General features: G+C 42.5%; 1 protein-coding gene across 4 annotated transcripts in view; it reads right to left on the bottom strand.

Moving 5' to 3' along the window:
• Positions 1-20,192, bottom strand: part of UBR3 (ubiquitin protein ligase E3 component n-recognin 3) — a 4,226,407-nt gene that overhangs the window by 1,689,339 nt on the left and 2,516,876 nt on the right. For all 4 annotated transcript variants that reach the window (XM_044075499.1, XM_044075501.1, XM_044075502.1 and 1 more), the window contains one exon: positions 19,210-19,298. In XM_044075499.1, coding sequence (XP_043931434.1) covers positions 19,210-19,298 — 89 coding nt within the window. The remainder of the gene's footprint in view (positions 1-19,209; positions 19,299-20,192) is intronic.

Raw genomic sequence — 20,192 nt, 5'->3', positions numbered from 1 at the left:
GCTAGTAGGTAATGGCTGTCCCCATGGAGTAGATCTGATGAGATCAAAGCTTGTAGCCACAAGGATAAAGGGTGTAGGATCTGAGATGTATGAGAGCCTGGATCTCTTGAATGAGAGAACACCCTCTCCACAACCTCAAAGGTCAACAGACACGGAGAAGCCGTGGGCTGTTGCACCATTGCTCAGACTTCCCAAGCAGGCAAACCAAGACTTTGTCCGGATCCTTGCCTCGAGGAAGGTGCTGGACTGCAGCTGTCTAGTACTGAGGCTCTGAGGAGCAAAGAAATATCTGACATCACTTGAGTAGATAAAGGCCCCACAGATCTGACGCCGATGCTTCAGCTCCGAGAGGGAATAGGAGCAGAACTGGTCAGGGAGACCATCAGTGTCGAAGATGTAATTCTATTCAGCTCCAAAACTGGTAGTCTTGGAACTCTTGAATCCTGGGACTCTAAAACAGAAAGACGGATCACAGAAGGAGATATAACTGTATGGATGGTGGCAGGAAGGCTCATGAATCCGATGGGAGATGGAGCAGGTATAACTCCCATTTGGATCAGAGTTCTGCAAAACTTTCTCATCATAGAAAGTTACTAGGCTATTGAACCCCGAGGCCCTTACAAGCCTAGCAAATAATTTAGCCCATGTTCCGACAAGTCAGCACCCAATGTCCCTGTCTCTGGGAAACAGGTGGAATCCCAGGAGTATATTTTCTGTTCCCTATCCAGTTATCCAGGTTGCACTTAAAAAGGGTTAATGAAGTACTCTGCTTGATGTGGAGAGGCAGTCTATTTCACAGATGGGGGAGTCTCTGGGAAACAAATCTTCCCGTCAACAAATCCTATTGATGTCACAGACCAGGTTGAGGTCACGCATGCAGGTTACTCGAGTGGAGCTTGACTTGCGGATATGCAGCAGTCCCATCAAGGCAGGTCTGAGATTGCTTTGAATGCCAGACAGAGGTCACCTCTGAGGAGTCTGTATGACAGTGAGTAGAGGAACAGGCTTTTAGCCTATCTGTGAAGAATAGATGTTGAGGCCCTGGATTCTCCTGGTGAGGAACCTCTGTGGTCTATCCAGCTGCTGCATGTCAGTCTTTAGCAGCTCAAATATGTTCCGGGGTGGGGGGGGTTAAAGCCTTTCAATTTTAAGTTTTTTTTTGTTTGTTTATAGATTTTATTTTGCACTGCATACTGCCATTTATGCAGTGCATTTTTCCAATTTTAACAGGTCTGAAAATTGGAACACTACAGGGATTAGCAGCAGTAGACAGGAATAGGGTAATGTACTCAGATCATGCCATGTAAGAGATGCAACACACGGCAAAATGTCACAAATTGTTTTGTTTTTACTGTTAAATAATTTTACATTGCAGATGCTTTGGGCAATATGTTACGAAAACAAAATTGCCAATGATTCTAAAGGCAACCACAAAGCATTCTATAGCTATGTCAAGAATCTCTATGGCAACACTCAGATCTGCACTGAGTTACAGCACAATGGCACTAAATATACAGACCCAACTGATATTGCCAACATCCTGGAAGATAGGTTCAGTGCTAACTTTACCCCCCTCTCACCCCCTAAAGAGCCCATCTCTATACTGGAAGAATGCAAAGTTCCTGTAATCACGGCTGCACAGGTAAAAACCACACTCTCCAAAGCCAAGAACACAGCATCCATGGGACCAGACAACATCCCAGGCTGCGTTCTACATGAACTACAGAACAAACTGGTACCCCACCTAAGTACCATGTTCAATCATAGCCTCACCTCAGGCTTTGTGCCTGCTGAATGGCGCACAGCAACGGTTATCCCACTCCACAAGGGGAGAGCCACCACTGACCCCGGGAACTACCGCCCCATTAGCCTGACGAGCCTGGTCTGCAAGGCCATGGAACGCATCATCATGGAACTTATAAACAAAGACATTGGTAATCTCCAAACTCTGGACCCCATCCAGTTCAGGTTTGTAAAATGCAGATCATGTCTCCTAAACCTGATAGACTTCTTTGAAACAGTCACCAAAGCCGTAGACAAGGGTAAGGTGGTTCACAAAGCCTATCTAGATCTTGCCAAGGCTTTCAACACCATCCTCCACTCTGGAATTACAGATAAACTCACTAAACTAGGTATAAACCCCTATGTCACAAGATGGGTTGCCAACTGGCTCACTGACAGAACCCACACTGTGAAAGTAGCAGACTCCAAATCCAACTTCAGACCAGTGACAAGTGGAGTACCACAGGGTTCAGTCCTGGGTCCTCTCCTGTTTAATATCTACTTCTTTGAAGTACAGGCTAACACAGAAGGTCTTTGGCTAACTAAGTTTGCAGATGACTGCAAACTAGGACCCATAATCGAAACTCCAAACGATGTGGACATCCTACAAAAGGGCCTCACTGAGACAGATGCCTGGTGTCAAAGCCATGGCCTCAAGCTCAATGCCAAAAAGTGCATTGTCATCCCCTTTGGTAAAAACTCTGTGCCCATGAACTACAACATAGGTGGTAGTATATTTAACACTGAAAGTGTGATAAGAGACCTTGGGACACAGATGGACAGTAGTCTCTCCTTTGATAATCACATCACCACAGTAGTCAGGAAATCCTTCTACATGGCACACCTCATCACAAAAGGTTTCTCATCCAGAAAAAAAGAGGTAACTGTTCCACTTTACTCATCACTCATTAGACCCATTATAGAGTACAATGCCCCTTTTGGTATGTACCTCACAAGACATCTACAACAACTGGAAAGGCCGGAGAAATACCTCACAAAGAGAAAGAGGATTACCGGCCTCAAACAGATGCCCTATGCAGACCGTCTCAAGAAACTCCAGCATTACTCCATCGCATATCGCCTACTCAGAGGTGATCTCTGCCTAAGATACAAAGCTATGCCAAACCCAGAGCTGTTAGACATGTTCCACTTAAAGAAATCCCAATCCCTCCGAGCTACACGCTCTAGGGACATAAACCTTGTCACCACAATAAACAATGCCGGAGGGATAGATTTCTGTCCCAGAGACTTCCCATACTCTGGAATAAACTACCTATCTATATCAAACAAAGCTCCTCATTAACACTCTTCAAGAAAAATCTTGATGACTGGATGGGAAATAGGAAATTCACCCCGGGGATCACCTCTGTGGCTCTGCTCGACAGTGGCACAGGAAAATAATTTTCTTGGGTGGCAAAAGCCAAGGTACCTTTTTGGCTGTGCTTGTTTAGGCCCCAGAGCCGATACCCTAGTACCTACCTATGAACCTATATCCACAGTTGGTATATATAAATGTTACAGACCACCCTATACTCATCATCAAGCCCATCCTTGCCTTATCTCTCCATCCATTCCCCCTGATTTTTGTTTAACATCCCACCCTAGTCCTACTCCATGCCAAACATGCAGTGATGTTCAGTGTGGATCTACGTCTACAAAATGAACAAACGACCCCCAGCCTCTACTGTGGGCTCTAGTCTTACTGGAAAATCCCTTTCCTACCCTGGGACAAACTACTTGGCAAAACACTTTGCTTTTTATTCTAACTGGACACCACAGAGACAAGGCCCGCTAAATAAATTTAGGCCTCCTATGTTGCCATCAATAAGAGTTGAACAATTCAAATATAGGAAAACATTCCATACAACAGAAGGATTCCAGTAACCTTACAGCTTGCTACAAGGGAATCTAAAAAGAGATAATGTGCTTCTAATTACATAATCTGAAAATGAGGGTGCAGCTGCTTTCTCCTTTAACAGTGACAACAAACAAATTATAATCACTGCTAAACTCTTAATTCTTCCAAATGGCACCCAAAACTATTCACACAGGTCACTGTACTTCTGATGATTTAACAGCAATAAAAATATTCAAATTCAACTACTGTTGAGAAATGTTTATACTGACTGGCGAATGACAAATACAACACCTACAGTATAATACAGAACCTCACTGTTTTGTGTGTTCCAGGAAGGGTGATGGGTGCCCCCAAAATTCATTCATATTATTCAGGTAATGGTAGTGGTTCCTGACCTGATTATGGTTTATGCTAACATATCCTTTAATGTCTGCTGCTGTCTCATGCAAGCAGTGACATCCTACTGACATTTGATTTTGATAATGCATCTCTCTGTATTACTGTGATGCAGTGATGAACTATTCACAATAATACTGCATTTTCATCTGAAGCCATTTAGCAATTATTCTGACTCAACAACATCTGTACATACTATTTAAGCAGGTCTTTCTGTACACATTAGTATGACTATATTACTCAGACAGCCTTGGCCTTGATAAATAGTAATGTTCTGGGGTTGGGGACACCTCAGCATCCATGAATTTTCATGACAGCTTCTTGGACTGTGCCACAATTATGGCTTTTGATGACATACTCTGCTAATGGCTGCCATTCAATCCAAGCAGTGATGTGCTACACACATTAGACCTTGGGCCATACTGGCATCTATGCATTATTGTGATTTAACTGAGAATTACTGACAGCAATACTGCATGTATCGGGTATTATGTAAACATATGTATTATTCACTGCTACATGCCATACAAGGTAAAAGGACAACTTCTTGGCTAAGTGTCTGCCCTGTCCTTGAGTATGGTGGTGGGATACAACATACAACCCATACAGCATTCATTGTTACAGTAATACTATAATTTGTTTCTGCTCAGTTCTGAATATGTGCTATATCTTAATATTCAAAGTAATAACTTACACATAAAGCAGTTTGCGAAGTATAACATGGCATCGAACTTGTGCTAGCATAGTGCCAGACAAACTTTGAAGTGTCACCTGCTGTCAAAGCTGTAGAGCTTTTATTTGGTTATTTGATTAATTACATAACTGCATGTATAAGTGAGTGTCCACTGTAGTAATGTCTTGAATGCCTGTCTGGCAGAAAAATAATGAGATTTCAGTCACACATACCCTGTATGACACACATGCATTTCTTCTTCAAATATTACAACAATATGAATGAAAGCTATAACTGAATTAAGTTGCACATGCCATTGTCCATATGGAAGAGCTGATGAACTACATAATGCAAGGCCAGTCAAAGAATATGACATCACCCAAATAGGATGCACACTAACAGAGATACTGCATTTTGTTCAGAATTATGAATACTTGCTAAATGTTAATATCTGCATTAATACTGTAAACCAGGAGAAGTATACATGTCAGCTTTGGGTAGTACACAAAAGCTTGCATAATTCTGGAAAATGTTTCCACTGATACTTGATGTCTCAACTGTACAGCCATTTAAACTTATCTAACTAATGAATCATGTAAATAGGTGTAATGTATTTTATTAATATCTCCAAAAGGGAATTATGTAAACAAGTGTAATTACTGTATTTTTATATACATCTCCAAAACAGAACACAGCTACCAAAATTGATATGTAACAAAACCAAGGTCACACATGCAAGAAAAAAACTATTTCTGATAGTAAGTATGCTTAAAGAGACATTAACTGTTGCTTAAACTGACTAACAGACATTAATCTTCTGTTACAGCTCACTATACAATCAGGGTTATGTGTGGGCAAAAAATTCTACTACTGTTGAAGATACGACTACGTCCAGAGCAAGTCAACTCTTTAATATTTGTTAACAGTTATGGCTCTCATGATGATATGAAGACTTGTTTAAAGCCATGTCTCATACCAGCATTTTCAGGAAAATAACTCAATGAAAAGCTGACAAGGCAGACAATCCTCAAGTGTCAGTACGTGTGACATTCTTTCACTGCTAGGTGTAAATGTGTTAATCAAATGCCATTTCAAACAAAGATCTTTCTTCAAAACAACATTCACTGCTGTTGTGTTTAATAAACTCACTTACTACCAAAGATCAACAATCAGGACTTGGGAAAAGTTACTTATAGACTGAAATTAATCACTATTATGATACTCATTACAAAATAATTTCAATTTCAGAAAAATAACACTTTATAGAAGTTGTGGTAAAGAAATATCCTGGTCAAGGAAAATAAAATAACTCGTCTCTAATCGCTTCTGAAGATAAATGAAACACTGCTGCTAAAAATGTCAAAAAATCACTCATTTTAACACTGTAACTGGACAGTACAGTTGTGTACACTTACCATAAATGTAGATGTTTGAGTGTATTCACTGTTGCAGTCATTACATTTGGGCTATCTGCCTGCAGGTAGCCCTCAGTCGGCCTGATTAACAAAGTCTTGGGTCCTGCATCGGTTGCTGTCCCTTCTTCCATGACGTCAGGTCGTCAGGGGTATAAAACATGCAGCCGATGCCATTACATCAGTTCTTCTAGCCCCAAATGTCAGGTGCCCCCCTAATGGGAAGCAATTAAATATAAAAAGTACAAAGATATACCTCCAACAAAAAAAGCAAATACACCAAAAAGGCTTTTAAGCATAGCAAAGGAAAGTAGAGGTATAGCCAAAAGAAGTTAGGGGGCTGGAGGGAGGGTAACCAGGACTGCAACAGTGAATACACTCGAACATCTACATTTATGGTAAGTGTACACAACTGTACTATGTTCTTCGTGTTTCACTGTTGTAGTCATTACATTTGGGTAGATTCCCAAAGCTATGGTTAGGAGGAGGAATTTAGATAGCATTAGGGCCAGCTATAAGGCCCTGCAAGACTGCAGTGGCAAAGCCAGCTCTGGATTTAGAGAAAATTGGCAAATGATAATGCTTGATGAAAGTATGTACAGAACTCCAGGTAGTAGCTTCTAGGATGTCCCTGGTAGGGACGCCTCTGAGAAAGGCTGTAGAGGTAGATGCAGCCCTGGTGGAGTGAGGTCTGATCCCCTGGGGGATAGGTTTTCCATGGTGCTTATAGTAGAAATGAATGCAATGGCTTATCCATTTAGAAATGGTTTGCTTTGAAATAGCCTTCCCCTCTGCCCCTGCAGTAAATGTCACCAGCAGTTCAGATTTCCTTTGAGGTTTAGTCCTGTCCAAGTAGAATCTAAGTTGTCTGTGCACATCTAAGGAATGCAGTATCCACTCACCTTTATTCTGTGGATTGAGAAAGAAGGTTGGCAAATGAATGGACTGATTAAGAGCCACACCGAATACCACCTTGGGCATGAAGGATGGATTGGTTTTGAGGGACACCCTGTCCGCATGAAAGATGATGAAAGGCTCCACTGCTATAAGGGCCTGTAATTCAGACACCCTTGTAGCTGAAGTGATTGCTAAAATGAAAGCTGTTTTCCAAGAAAGAAATTTTAAGTCTGCAGTAGCAGCTGGCTCGAAAGAAGGTAGTGTGAGTTTCTCCAAGACAAAGTTACGGTCCCAGGCTGGGGTTGGAGCTCTCCTGGGTGGTTTGGCCCCTCTGAGGAACTGCTTGAGCAGTGGATGAGAGAAGAGGGGTTCTGTGTTATAATGAGCTGAAATGGCTGAGGTGTGGATTTTAATGGAGGAAAAAGACAGGCCCTTGTGAAACATCTCAGTTAAGTATTGTAAAATCTGAGGTAAATTGGGCGCTGCTGTGCTCATCCCTTGAGATTGGTTCCAGGCACAGAATCTTTTCCATTTTTCAGCATAAGATTTTCTAGTACTAGGCCTCCTTGCCTCTAAAATGATATCCATCACAGGTTTGCTGAGGGATGGTAAAGGAAAGATTAAGTAATTAGCTGGGCTGCAAGGTTCAGTGTTAGAAGCTGAGGGTGCAGAAAGTACAGTTTTGTACCTACCATAAATGTAGATGTCCGAACAGGAATGCATCTGCAGTCCTTACAAATGGGTTGTCCTGTCGTCAGGCAGCCCTTCTGTCGGCCAGATTCCAAAGTCTGGGTCTGGCCTCGGCTGGTGTCGCACTTCACCCGACGTCATAGCTGCAGTTCTTTGGGTATAAAGGCATCAGCCGACGCCATTTTCCTCAGTGTTTCTTGCCCCAGATGCCAGTTGCCCTCTTGGATAGCTAAATTTTGGATAAATGCCAATGTTTCCAAAAAGTAGAAGGCAAATACAAAAAATAAGCATGTATGTACATATATACAAACAAATACACCATAAGAGATCCCCCCCAGCTAGCTATTAGATGGGCAAATACCCTAGGAATACCACAGAGGGAAGGAGGGTGGGTAATCCTGACTGCAGATGCATTCCTGTTCGGACATCTACATTTATGGTAGGTACAAAACTGTACTATGTCCTTCAAGGATGCATCTGCAGTCCTTACAAATGGGTAGAATACCATAGCCAAACTAAGGGAGGAGGAAGAAGAAATGATGGTGTAGTTAGGATCCCTTGCAAAACAGCAGTGGCAAACCCTGCTCGGGATCTAGAGTATAAAGGTAAGTTATAATGCTTGGCAAATGTATGCACGGAGGTCCAAGTAGCAGCCTCTATAATGTCCTTGGTAGCCACTCCTCGTAAGAAAGCTGTGGTAGTGGCTGTAGCCCTTGTAGAATGAGGCCTTATGTTCTGTGGAGTTTGCTTTCCATGGTAGGAGTAACAGAATCTGATGCAATTTCCTATCTTCCGATCTTTTTATGGGCTACATGGAAGATATGATTTTATTATATGATTTGCTACCTATATATCTCTATGAGATTGATGATATGGATATATACCTGATACTGTTGGCTTATGGCTTAAGGGAGTGGAGGAATAATATAGGGAATTTATTCAACATTTGAATGGAAATCTGGGGGTATGGGGAAACTAATTCAATGAATATAATAATAGAGTATCAATCAGTTATTTGTCAATAATAATGACAGGGAGGGATAACTCTTAGAACGTCGAGTACACAAAAAAATTCTCAATATAATATACCTTTCTACATGCTATAGTTTTTCATCGAAATATTATATTCGAACATACCGAAATCACGGTTTGTGCGGATGAAAAGGATTTGTTCCTCAGTGGATGATCTTCAGAGTCATCAAATGGATCTAACTAAGAGATTTTTGTCCAGAGGTTATTCCACTCGTACTATTGAGTCAGCAGTCCAATTTAGTAATGCTAAATCCAGGGATTCTCTTCTCCAATACAATACTAAAACTCATAATGAGGAATCAGATGTATGTAGATTTGTCACAACTTATGGCAGGAATAGTGCCAATTTAGTAAATATTATTAATACTCACTGTAATATATTGAATTCTCATCCATTGTTGGAAGATTATCTCGGCGATGTTTGTTATTTTTCCTATAGGAAGGCAAAACTTTTAGGAATCTATTTTCACACTATAAGAATCCATGTTTTTTTTTCTATAGGAAAGGCAAAACTTTAGAATTTATTTTCACACTAAAAAAACCAGGGTCATGGATCACACTCCAACTCAAAGAACACTTACTGGAGATAAACTTTCAGGCATTTATCCCATGTGGACATTGCTTTTTTTGTAGCTATTTTTTCAAAACTACTTTTCACTAGTAGGAACACTGGACAAATATATCGACATAAGTTTTTGGTAACTGCAGTTCAGACTGGATTATTTATCTTGCCATGTACATGTCATGCATTTATATTGGCCAAACGCCTAGACGGATCTCTGACACCTTGGTGACATTAGAAACAGAAGATTAACTAATGCACTATATAGACATGTTATCAAACATCCCACTGCCAAATTTACATTCACCATCATTGATCATATCATAGGGAATCATCTTTTAAAACAGGTTGGCATGATATCCTAAATACCAAAGAAAAAAGGTGGATCATTAAACTTGGGGGGCTTTTCCCTCCTGGATTAAATGATAAATTATAATTTGTAATTAACCATCACTTGCATTATTTCTTATCAGGTTGCATTGCTTAGGTTTTTGCATTTCAGCTCATTTTAGGATACTGTGGCTGGTATTCAACACCATTTTCTTATAATAACCTTTTTTTTTTCGGTTTTTTTTTTGGGCATTTACCCTTTATTGTATGTTTTTATTAAGTTTGTTTATTATCATTGATATACCAGTATACTGTGTCTCTTTGGATTTTCATTATAATCTGGAGATATGCATGCAACTCAGGCAAACTTTTTGTTTACTGAACTATGTATTTTTCAATTACTTTTGATTTTGATTTTTTTTTTTTACTTTTTGCCTTGTTTGCATTTTTGACTTATCAGGAAGTGATGTCATATAGATGCCTTAGAGAACATTATATAAGATGATGACTAAGTGCTTTTTGCTGACTATACTACTGATGAGCCTTTTTGCTGAAAAAACGGTCTAGTTTCAGTTTTATTAAACTACTTTTGAACCTTCCTTGGTGCTGGCCTTTTTTCTGATTTTGGGTCTAGCAATTTCCTATCCACTTGGAGATTGTCTGTTTTGAAATTGCTTTTCCTTCCCTTCCTGTTGCATATGCTACCAGAAGCTGGTCAGTTTTTCTATTGCCCTTGGTTCTGTCCAGGTAGTAGCGCAACTGTCTATCTACATCCAAAGTATGCAGCAGTCTTTCCCCCCTGTTCTGTGGATTGGGGTAGGTAGGTGGATAGCCTGGTTTAAAGACACTCTGGATACCACCTTAGGCATAAATGTAGGATTTGTTCTCATGGACACTCTATCTTGATGGAAGATTAGGAAGGGTTGTACTGCCATTAAAGCCTGTAGCTCAGAAACCCTTCTTGCTGAGGTAATTGCCAGCAGAAAAGCAGTTTTCCAGGATAGGTGTTGAAGATCTGCTGTTGCTGCTGGTTCGAAAGGGGGGAGTGTCAATTTTCTAGCACAAAGTTCAAGTCCCATGCTGGTAATGGTGGTTTCCTAGGAGGTTTTACATTTTAATTCCTCTCAGAAACTGCCTGAGTAGAGGATCTTGCGAGAAGACAGGGGGATCGAAGCTGTATTCTGCAGAAATAGCTGATGCATGTATCTTGATGGAGGAATAGGACAGGCCTGTATGGAGAAGCTCTGCCAAATACTCCAGGATGTTGGCAATGTCTACCTTTGACACATCTTTTCCCCTTTCAGTACTCCAAATGAGAAACCTTTTCCATTTTCCTGCATAGTTCCTTCTTGTTGAGGGTCTGCGGGCCTCAAGGATAATGTCTTTAACCCTTTGGGATAAATCTGGGTTTGTTGCTCTTATGTAATGTTCCAGGCAGTCAGCTGCAGAGTTTTCAGGTTTGGATGCAGGGTGTTGTAGCCGTTCAGAGTTAACAGCAAAGGAATCAGGGGTAGTGTCCACATTTTTCCCCGAGACATGCTCCTCAGTAATGGGTACCAATGTTGTCTTGGCCAGTGTGGAGCTATCAGAATGATCCTTGGACGTTCCTCTTTGATTTTCAATAGCACCTTGTGCATCAAAGGAAGAGGTGGGAATGCATATGCTGTCAGGCCTTTCCAACTGAAGGATAGAGAGTCCACCTTCCAAGCAAGTGGGTGGTACGTCCTTGTGCAGAATTTCTTGAGCTGGTGATTGAGTGGGGATGCGAATAGGTCTATTTGTGGCAGTCCCCATTTCTTTGTGATGACCTTGAAGATGTCTGGGTGTAGCATCCATTCGTGAGCATCCGAGGTAGTTCTGCTTAATTTGTCTGCTAGGATGTTTTCTTTTCCCGGTACAAAAATTGCTTGTAACTGAATGTTGTAGCTCAGAGCCATATTCCATAGGTCCAGTGCTATCCGGCATAGAGGGTATGAATGAGTGCCTCCCTGTTTGTTGATGTACCACATGACTGTGGTGTTGTCTGTCCTTATCATCAACTGCCCTTCTTGGAGGAATGGTCTGAAATTCTGGATTGCTAGTTTGACTGCCAGCATTTCTTTTTGATTTATGTGCAGGTGCAGCTGATCTGGAGTCCATAAGCCTTGTATGCACTTGTCCAGCATGTGTGCCCCCCAACCGAGGTCTGAGGCGTCCGTTGTGATGGTTTGGCTTGGTTGAATGCTGTGGAAGGGCAAACCTGGGTTTGACTGGCATGCCTGAGCCCACCATAGGAACTCTTGTTTCAGGCATGGGATTAGTGGTATTTCGGTTTCTAGGCTGTGCCTGTGTTGAGACCATAAATTCTTCAGGTACCACTGTAGTTTTCTCATATGCAGTCTGGCCTGAGGGACCAGGATTATGCAGGATGCCATGAAGCCCAAGGCCTGCAGAATTTTCCTTGCTGTTAGCTTGTTCTGCTTTGTTAATGCCAAGAAGTAGAGAGGAAGTTGTTCTTGTTTTTCTGCAGTTAGGAAAGCCATCTGTTTTACTGTGTCCAATTCTGCACCTAAGAAGGTTATTCTTTGGGATGGTATCAGTCTTGATTTCTTTATATTGACTGTATATCCCAGGGCTTGCAGTAAGAGAATGACTCTTTGTAAGTCTTCTGTTAGCTTGTTTTTGTTGTCCGCTTGTATCAGGCAGTCGTCCAGGTATGGATATATTTGGATTCCCTGAAGCCTGCAGTGAGCGATTACTGATGCCAGGCATTTCGTGAACACTCTGGGCACAGTAGATAAGCCAAAGGGCAATGCTGAGAATTGATAATGCTCTGATCCTGCAAGAAATCTGAGGTATCTTCTGCAATTTGGTCGTATGGGGACGTGCAGTTATGCCTCCTTGAGATCTAGAGTCACCAGCCAATACTTCTTGCCCAGCATGGGAAGAAGTTGCTGTAAGGTCAGCATTTTGAATTTTGGAACAATGATGAATGTGTTTAAAGCGGACAGGTCGAGAATAGGCTTCCAATTTTTCTCTTTTCTTGGTACCAGGAATAGTCTGGAGTAAAATCCCTTTCCTTGTTCCATAGATGGTACCCTTTCCACAGCTCTCATCTTTACTAATTGAGCTATTTGATTTAGAGCTTCTGTCTTTTGATTTGGTGGTAGGTTTGGCATTCCTCTTTTTCCTGGTAAAGTATGGAAATGAAACCTGTAGCCTTGGTCTATAGTTTGCAAAATCCACTTGTCTCCTGTGATGTAGTGCCAGTTTTTTGAAAATAAGGCTAACTTTCCGCCTAAGGGTGCTGCTATTTGTTCCCTGGTAGGCGGTGTCAGAGCCAAGTCACTGTGATTGTCCTGTTGCAGTGGTAGTAGTTGTGTCTGTGCCTCGCTGGTTGTTACCTTGCCACTGGCGTCCCCTGTAGGCACCTCCTCTGGATTGGTTTCTGCCTCTTGAACGCCTATTCCTGCCTCTCTGAGTTTTAGAGGAGTCTGGAAAGGACCAATTTTTGGAAGGCCAGTTCCTGCTAAACCTTGGAGGCTGAACCTGTAAGAAATCTTTCACTGTTTGTACAGATTTTGCCTTCTCTTCCATTTTCTTCAGTACCTGTTGAGCAGGAGAACCAAATAAACTGACCTTATCCATAGGAGCATCTAATAGTTTTGCTTTAACATGATCCGGCAAGACCTGTTCTTTCAACCATGCATGCCTTCTTATAACTGTGCCAGTCATGGCTGATCTAAAGGAAGCCTCCAGTGCATCATAGCCACATTTTAAAGAATGGTTACTAACCTGCTGGATGTTATGCACCATTTCTAGAACATATTTCTTATCTAAAGAATCATCAGAGGACAATTTCTTAGTTAACTGATCAAGCATAAACTCCTGGTATTGGATCATATGAAACTGACAGTTCAATGCCCTAGCTGAGAGAGTAGCAGAGGTGTATACTTTTTTACCCCATCTCTCTAAGGACCTGGATTCCCTTTCAGAAGGAAGAGGGCTTTTAACTGAGGTCGAAGCTACTGCCTTAGGCCCCTGGGAGATAGTCTCGGATCTGCAAAGGAGCCTTGTATAAATGATGATGTGTGTCCGGGACCCTGTAGAACCTATCGGGCTTAGCAGGGGCTGGAGGCAAAGTATCAGGAGCAGTGCAAGCATCATTAAATGCATCATCTACAACAGGGAGGACTGGAGGTATAGCTAAAGGCCTATGTTGTGGTAAATGCAAAAAGGTCCTAAGCCTTTTCCTTGAATCTGAGAAATCTTGTCCCTGCCATTGGAATTGCTCTCTCATGGCATGTAAGGTTTCCCCAAAGGAAAATTCCTCTGGTGGAGAGGCAGAAGGAATCGATTCCTCAGCATCTGAGTCCTCATAAGTAGAAAAAGGGGCCTCTGGATGGTCTGTATTGTCTGTATCATCAGAAGAATCATCTGAGGACACTGGCTCAGGGGGCTCTGCTCTAGGTCTCTTTTCTGGAGGAGGTTGAGAGGCCCTGTCTGGATGAGATTGGGATCCCCTTATTAAAGAGATGAGATCCTCTGCCAGAGTGAGCATTTGGGAACTGGAACTGGGCCTGTGAGAGGGGGGCTTAACAGGCACAGATTTAGAAGTTTTGGCTGCTTTAGCCCTGGCAAAGGCCTTTATGGACATGGCTGCAGGCGGCCTAGCAGCACCACGTGCAGGGGTTGAAACATCCAAAGGGATGGTGTCCGATAAATCTTGTGAAACCACAGTAGCAGGCTGAATTTCAGAGGCCGATTCAACCAGGGTAAAAGGGGCCTCGGTAGTAGTCATGGATTCGGCTGAAGATAGAACCGTTTGCTCGGTTTCGGCCGAAACCGAGACACTCGCGGTTTGCTTAACCGCAAGTGTCGGTCCTTTTCTTTGCGTTTCTTAATAACTTGAGAAGTCGGAGGATCCGACGGCATTATGTACGCAAAATCTGAGCCGAAAAACTGTTCAGCAAACTCCGACCGACGTCTAAGCGTCCGTCGGTTGAAAGAAGCACAGGCTAAACAAGCTGCTATGTCGTGGTCTGGGCCTAAACAAGGTAAGCAGTAAGAGTGGAAATCTTTATGAGGTATTTGTTTCCCACAAGTTAAACAGTTATTCACTTTTTCTGACATCGGCTGAGGCAAGAAAAAGTCCCCAACGGGGTACTTAGCTTTTAGAAGTCTTCAAGTAGTATTCGGTAGTAGTAATCTCTGGATCTGACCGACCGGCACTTGCGAACAGCTTCTGCTTGGCCACGCGGCAAGAAAGACTGAGGAAAATGGCGTCGGCTGATGCCTTTATACCCGAAGAACTGCAGCTATGACGTTGGGTGAAGTGCGACACCAGCCGAGGCCAGACCCAGACTTTGGAATCCGGCCGACCGAAGGGCTGCCTGACGACAGGACAACCCATTTGTAAGGACTGCAGATGCATCCTTGAAGGACATTCTGGTTCTCCTGCTGAGACAGCAGGGAAGGAGTCAGAGTCAGATGCCACGGAGATAATCGTGACACACTGCGCAGGTGGGGGTACCAGTGTTGGTGCTGCCAGTCTGGGGCAATGAAAATCATCCTTGGTTTGCCCCGTTTGATTTTTAGTAATACTTTGGAGAGCAGAGGCAGAGGGGGGAAGGCACAGACTGATAGGTTTTTCCAGCTGAAGGACAGAGCATCAACTTTCCAGGCTTGTTTGTGGGGAGTCCTTGTGCAAAATTTGTCCAATTGGTAGTTCTGGGGAGAGGCAAACAGGTCTATATCTGGGCTCCCCCATTTGCTTGTCAACAAGTTGAAAATCCTTAGTTCCAGTTTCCACTCGTGTGGGTCCATGAGGTTTCTGCTTAGTCCATCTGCCAGTGTATTTAATTTTCCTGGCAGGAATTGAGCTTGTAGGTGCACTTGGTAGCTCAAGGCTGTGTTCCACAATGCCATGGCTAGTCTGCAGAGGGGGTAAGAATGTGTACCCCCCCTGCTTGTTTATGTACCACTTAACAGTGGTGTTGTCCGTCTTTACCATTAGTTGTCCTGGAAGAATGTGGTCCTTGAAGGCTGTCAGAGCATTCTGTACAGCTAACACTTCTTTCTGATTGATATGCAGGTGCATTTGACTTGGGTTCCATTTGCCTGATTCCCTGCCAGATGAGCCCCCCCCATGCATAGTCTGATTCGTCTGTTGTTAGGGTTTGGGCGGCAGGGGGTTGTGTGAAAGGTAGTCCCTTGTTTTGGTGGCAGGCCTCTGCCCACCAAAGGAACTCTAGGTGTAGGCAAGGTATGACAGGAATCAGTTTCTAGGTCTTGAGAATGTTGACACCATAGGCTTTTTAGATACCAATGTAGTTTCCTCATATGCAGTCTTGCATATGGAATTAGAAGAATGCAGGAGGCCATGAACCCCAAGGCTTGCAGTATTTGTCTTGCAGATAGCAGAGTTTTTGTGGCCACTTGACTGAAGTAGGTTGTCAAATGAATTTGTTTCTCTGGCGTGAGGTAAGCCATCTGGGAAGTTGTATTCAAGCTTGCTCCCAGGAATATAATTTGTTGACAGGGTAGCAGGTGTGATTTCTTTTCGTTTATGGTGTACCCCAGACAAATTAGAACCCTTTGTGCAAAGGCCAGATGATTCAAAATTATGTCCTGGCTTTCTGCCTGAATTAGATAATCGTCCAGGTATGGGTATATTTGAATATTTCTTTGGCTGCGAAATCCAATAACTGGAGCTAGGCACTTTGTGAATACCCTGGGCGCAGTAGATAAGTCAAAGGGCAGTGCAGAGAATTGACAGTGTGTGTAGCCTGCTTTGAAGCATAGGTATCAGCTGCAAGATTCCCTGATTGGGATGTGCAGGTATGCTTCTTTTAAATCTAGTGTTGCCAACCAGGCACCTTTGCCTAGCATAGGAAGTAATTGGTGAAGAGTCAGCATCTTGAATTTTGGAATCTCCAAAAAGGTGTTTAGAGTAGACAGGTCCAAGATAGGATGCCATGAATTGCCTTTTCTGGGTACCAGGAAAAGCCTCGAGTAGAAACCTTGTCCCTTTTTCTCTTCAGGTACCAGTTGAACAGCCCCCATGCTTAAGAGAGAAAGCACTTGTTTTTGGACCTCTGCCCACTGATTTGGGGGTAGGTCCGGCCACCCACTTGGTGTTGGCAATGTGTGGAAGTGGAATCTGTATCTCTGGGACACTATATTTAAAACTCATTTGTCCTGGGTAATGAGTTCCCAAATCTTTGCATGAAGAGCAATCTTTCCCCCCAAAGAGGCAGTCAGTTGATAACTGCTTGGAAATTTTAAAAGTAAGTCACTGAGACAGTTTACCATAGGGGGGGGTCTTATTATTCCCAGATTTGGAAGCGGAGGCCTCCCACTGCTTAGTTGTGTGGGTGCCCTGGGACTGAAACCTGGGGTTTTTACTGTGTCTGGGTTTGGCTTGAGAAGACCTGGAGGGGGCTGGAAAGGACCAGTTCTTAGAGGGCCAGTGCCTACTAAATCTAGGAGGCTGAACTTGTAAAAAATCTTTAACAGTTTGCATAGATTTAGCTTTATCTTCCATCTTTTTAAGAACTTCCTCAGCCTTGTTGCCAAACAGGCGGTCCTGATTTAAAGGAGCATTCAGCAATTCAGCTTTAACATGATCAGGCAAAGATTGCTCCTTAAGCCAAGCATTCCTTCTGAGCACAGACCCAGTAACAGCAGCCTGCAAGAGGCCTCTAATGAATCAAAACCACATTGCAAAGCATGTTTTCCAACTTGTTCAGCAGAATGCATTAAATCCTGTAATTCTTTATTTTCCACACAGTCAGGAATCAACATAATTTTCTATTTAAGCAGTCCAATAACATGTTGATGATACTTTAACATATGAAACTGGCAGTGTAAAGCCCTAATGACCAAAGTTGCAGAAGTGTAAACCTTCTTACCCCATCTATCCAGCTCCCTGGAGTCTCTATCAGAAGAGGTAGGATTTTTAGCAGTAGAAGCCTTAATGCCCTTGGTCCTCTGTGAAATAGTCTCTGGATCTGCAATATGATTTGTGAAATAGTCTCTGGATCTGCGATATGATTTTTAAAAAGTAACTTGTGGGACTCAGGGACCCTGTAGTATCTGTCAGGTTTTCTGGGAGCAGGAGGCAGGGAATCAGGGGTCAAACTAGATTCCGAAAAAGCATCATCAACAATGTCTAGTACAGGAGGAATAGCTAAAGGCCTATGCTGAGGTAGAAGGAAATCCCTAAGCCTCTTTTTTTGAATTAGAAAAATCTTGGCTTTCCCAGTGGAAATGCTCCCTTAGAGTGTGTAAGGTTTCCCCAAAAGAAAAATCCTCAGGAGGGGAAGCAGAGGGAATGAAGTCCTCTGCATCAGAATCTTCATAAGTAGATAAGGGCAAATCCAGATCATCACAAGAATCAGAAAAAAACAGAATCCTGATCAGAAGATTCATAATCAACTTCAGTCCTAGGCCTTTTAGAAGGGGGGGGGGGGTTGGCTACCCCTGATTAGAGTTATTCGATCTTCAGCCATTCTTATAATTTGTTTTTTAGGCATAGAGGCCTGAGCATGTGGCCTGGGCGTTGTGTTTTTAGGCATGGATCGAGATTTAGGCCCAAGTAAAGAAGGAGGCGTCAGTATAATATGCAAGTCCGTAGGCCTGAATACATCCTCAGAAGCCGGTGCCTGCACAGCGGCACTGGACCCACCAAAGGTAGAAACAAACGCGGGTTCCATAGTTGAAGCATCTCGCAGAATACCGGACTCCGAATGAGTCTCAGCAGAGGCCTGCGAATCAGAAGTAGCGGGTATCATGGGCTGCGAAAGCACCTCACTGAGTACTGGCGAACTGGCAACTGGCTTAGGAGAAGCGTCGTCAGAAGTTTTGGAACTTAGCGGCCTATCACTGTCTTTATCTATGCGTTTTTTCGAATCCCAGTAGTCGGATGGCTACCCGACGACATTTCTGGATAATTAAACTGAGAACCGAAATATTTAGAGGCTAAAATGTACCGACGACAGATAGTGCGCTGATTAAATAAAGCACAAAACTGACAGCAAGGTACGTCGTGGTCAGGGCCTAGGCAAGGAATACAGTATGAATGAAAATCTTTATGAGGTATTTGCTTTCCACAAGTAATGCAATTATTAACTTTTACTGACATCGGTAAGGAGCAAGAAAAAGTTTCTCCAACGGGGTACTTCGCTTTAGTTGAAGACTTCGGTTCTGAAACTCGAAAACAAAAATTTCAGGAGTCGGCCGACTGGCACTTGCGAACTGCTTCTGCTTCGGGCACCACACGGCAAGAAAGACTGATGTAATGGCATCGGCTGCATGTTTTATACCCCTGATGACCTGACATCATGGAAGAAGGGACAGCAACCGACGCAGGACCCAAGTCTTTGTTAATCAGGCAGACTGAGGGCTACCTGCAGGCAGATAACCCCAATGTAATGACTGCAACAGTGAAACACGAAGAACATCACTGCATTCAGATATTTGTTCCAGTTACTGTAGGTCTTTTGAGAAGATTTCTGCATACACTGTGCTAAAACATATCTTTCAACATGACTGAAATTCTCTGCTTAGATCAGTGCATAAAAGGAAACACACTCACCAACATCCATTGCAGTTTCCATGAAGCTCTTTTGCCTTGATGCAAATTCTGCAAGTAGTTTCTGTTGCCGTTCTCTGGCCTTCTGACGTCTGCACAAATTAAAAAACAACACACATTTACCATAAAGCAGTGGACAAATAAAGTTGCATTTTTAAACTAGCAGAACATTATTTTACTAAACAATGACATTCCTGCATCAAATAATGTGTGTGTACTTACTGCAAAAGGAAAATAACTTACACCGGTATCTACCAAAAATACAAATCTTTGAAGTATTCAAATTTCTGACCACATAAACTGCCTGAGATGAATTCTCAGAGAAGTCTGAGGAATTCTCATATGCATATAAGTACACTTTACTACTAGAACAGCTAAAAGTATTAAAGCCAAGAGCTAAAAAAACCTTCACTGTAGAAAAACTTCAGTTTATATAACCAAAAGGTGATTAAAAACCATGAAGACTTGCTCTGGCTTGTAGAACAAACACTTGAGAAATCACAAAATCTGGTATAAAACCTAGAAAATCCAGCTATGACTTACCAAAGCAGATATGAAGCCAAAGAAGCTGAAAAAGTACAAGCATCTTTTCTTTGCCAAATATAAGATCCTTCCATGTTCTAGGTGTTACAAGCAACAATAAAACCAAAGGACCGCTGTGAAAAATCAAAACCAAAGGACCACTGTGGAAAATCAAAACCAAAGGACAGCTGTGGAAAATCAAGGAGCGCAGATATCACTAAAAATGTTTAACTCATTCACTCTAATGGAGGTCAGGAAGTTTGCACTGTAACTTCCAATGGGCAGAGCCTAAACCTTTTGACGGAATCAAATAATTTCCTCCCATTTCAAACAAATGTTTATATCTCTGGAACCATATACGTTATGAAAAAAGTATAAATGTCAAACTCTTCAGCACAAACTATTTTATAGTGACAGTTTTCTTTAGGTTCTAGGTCTTAAACTGAATTTTATAAGTCACAGTA

This window comes from Protopterus annectens, chromosome 6.part1 (genome assembly GCF_019279795.1).
Source record: "Protopterus annectens isolate FY-2018-M chromosome 6.part1, PAN1.0, whole genome shotgun sequence".
NCBI classification, from domain to species: domain Eukaryota; kingdom Metazoa; phylum Chordata; order Ceratodontiformes; family Protopteridae; genus Protopterus; species Protopterus annectens.
This window is presented reverse-complemented; position numbering and strand designations above follow the sequence as displayed.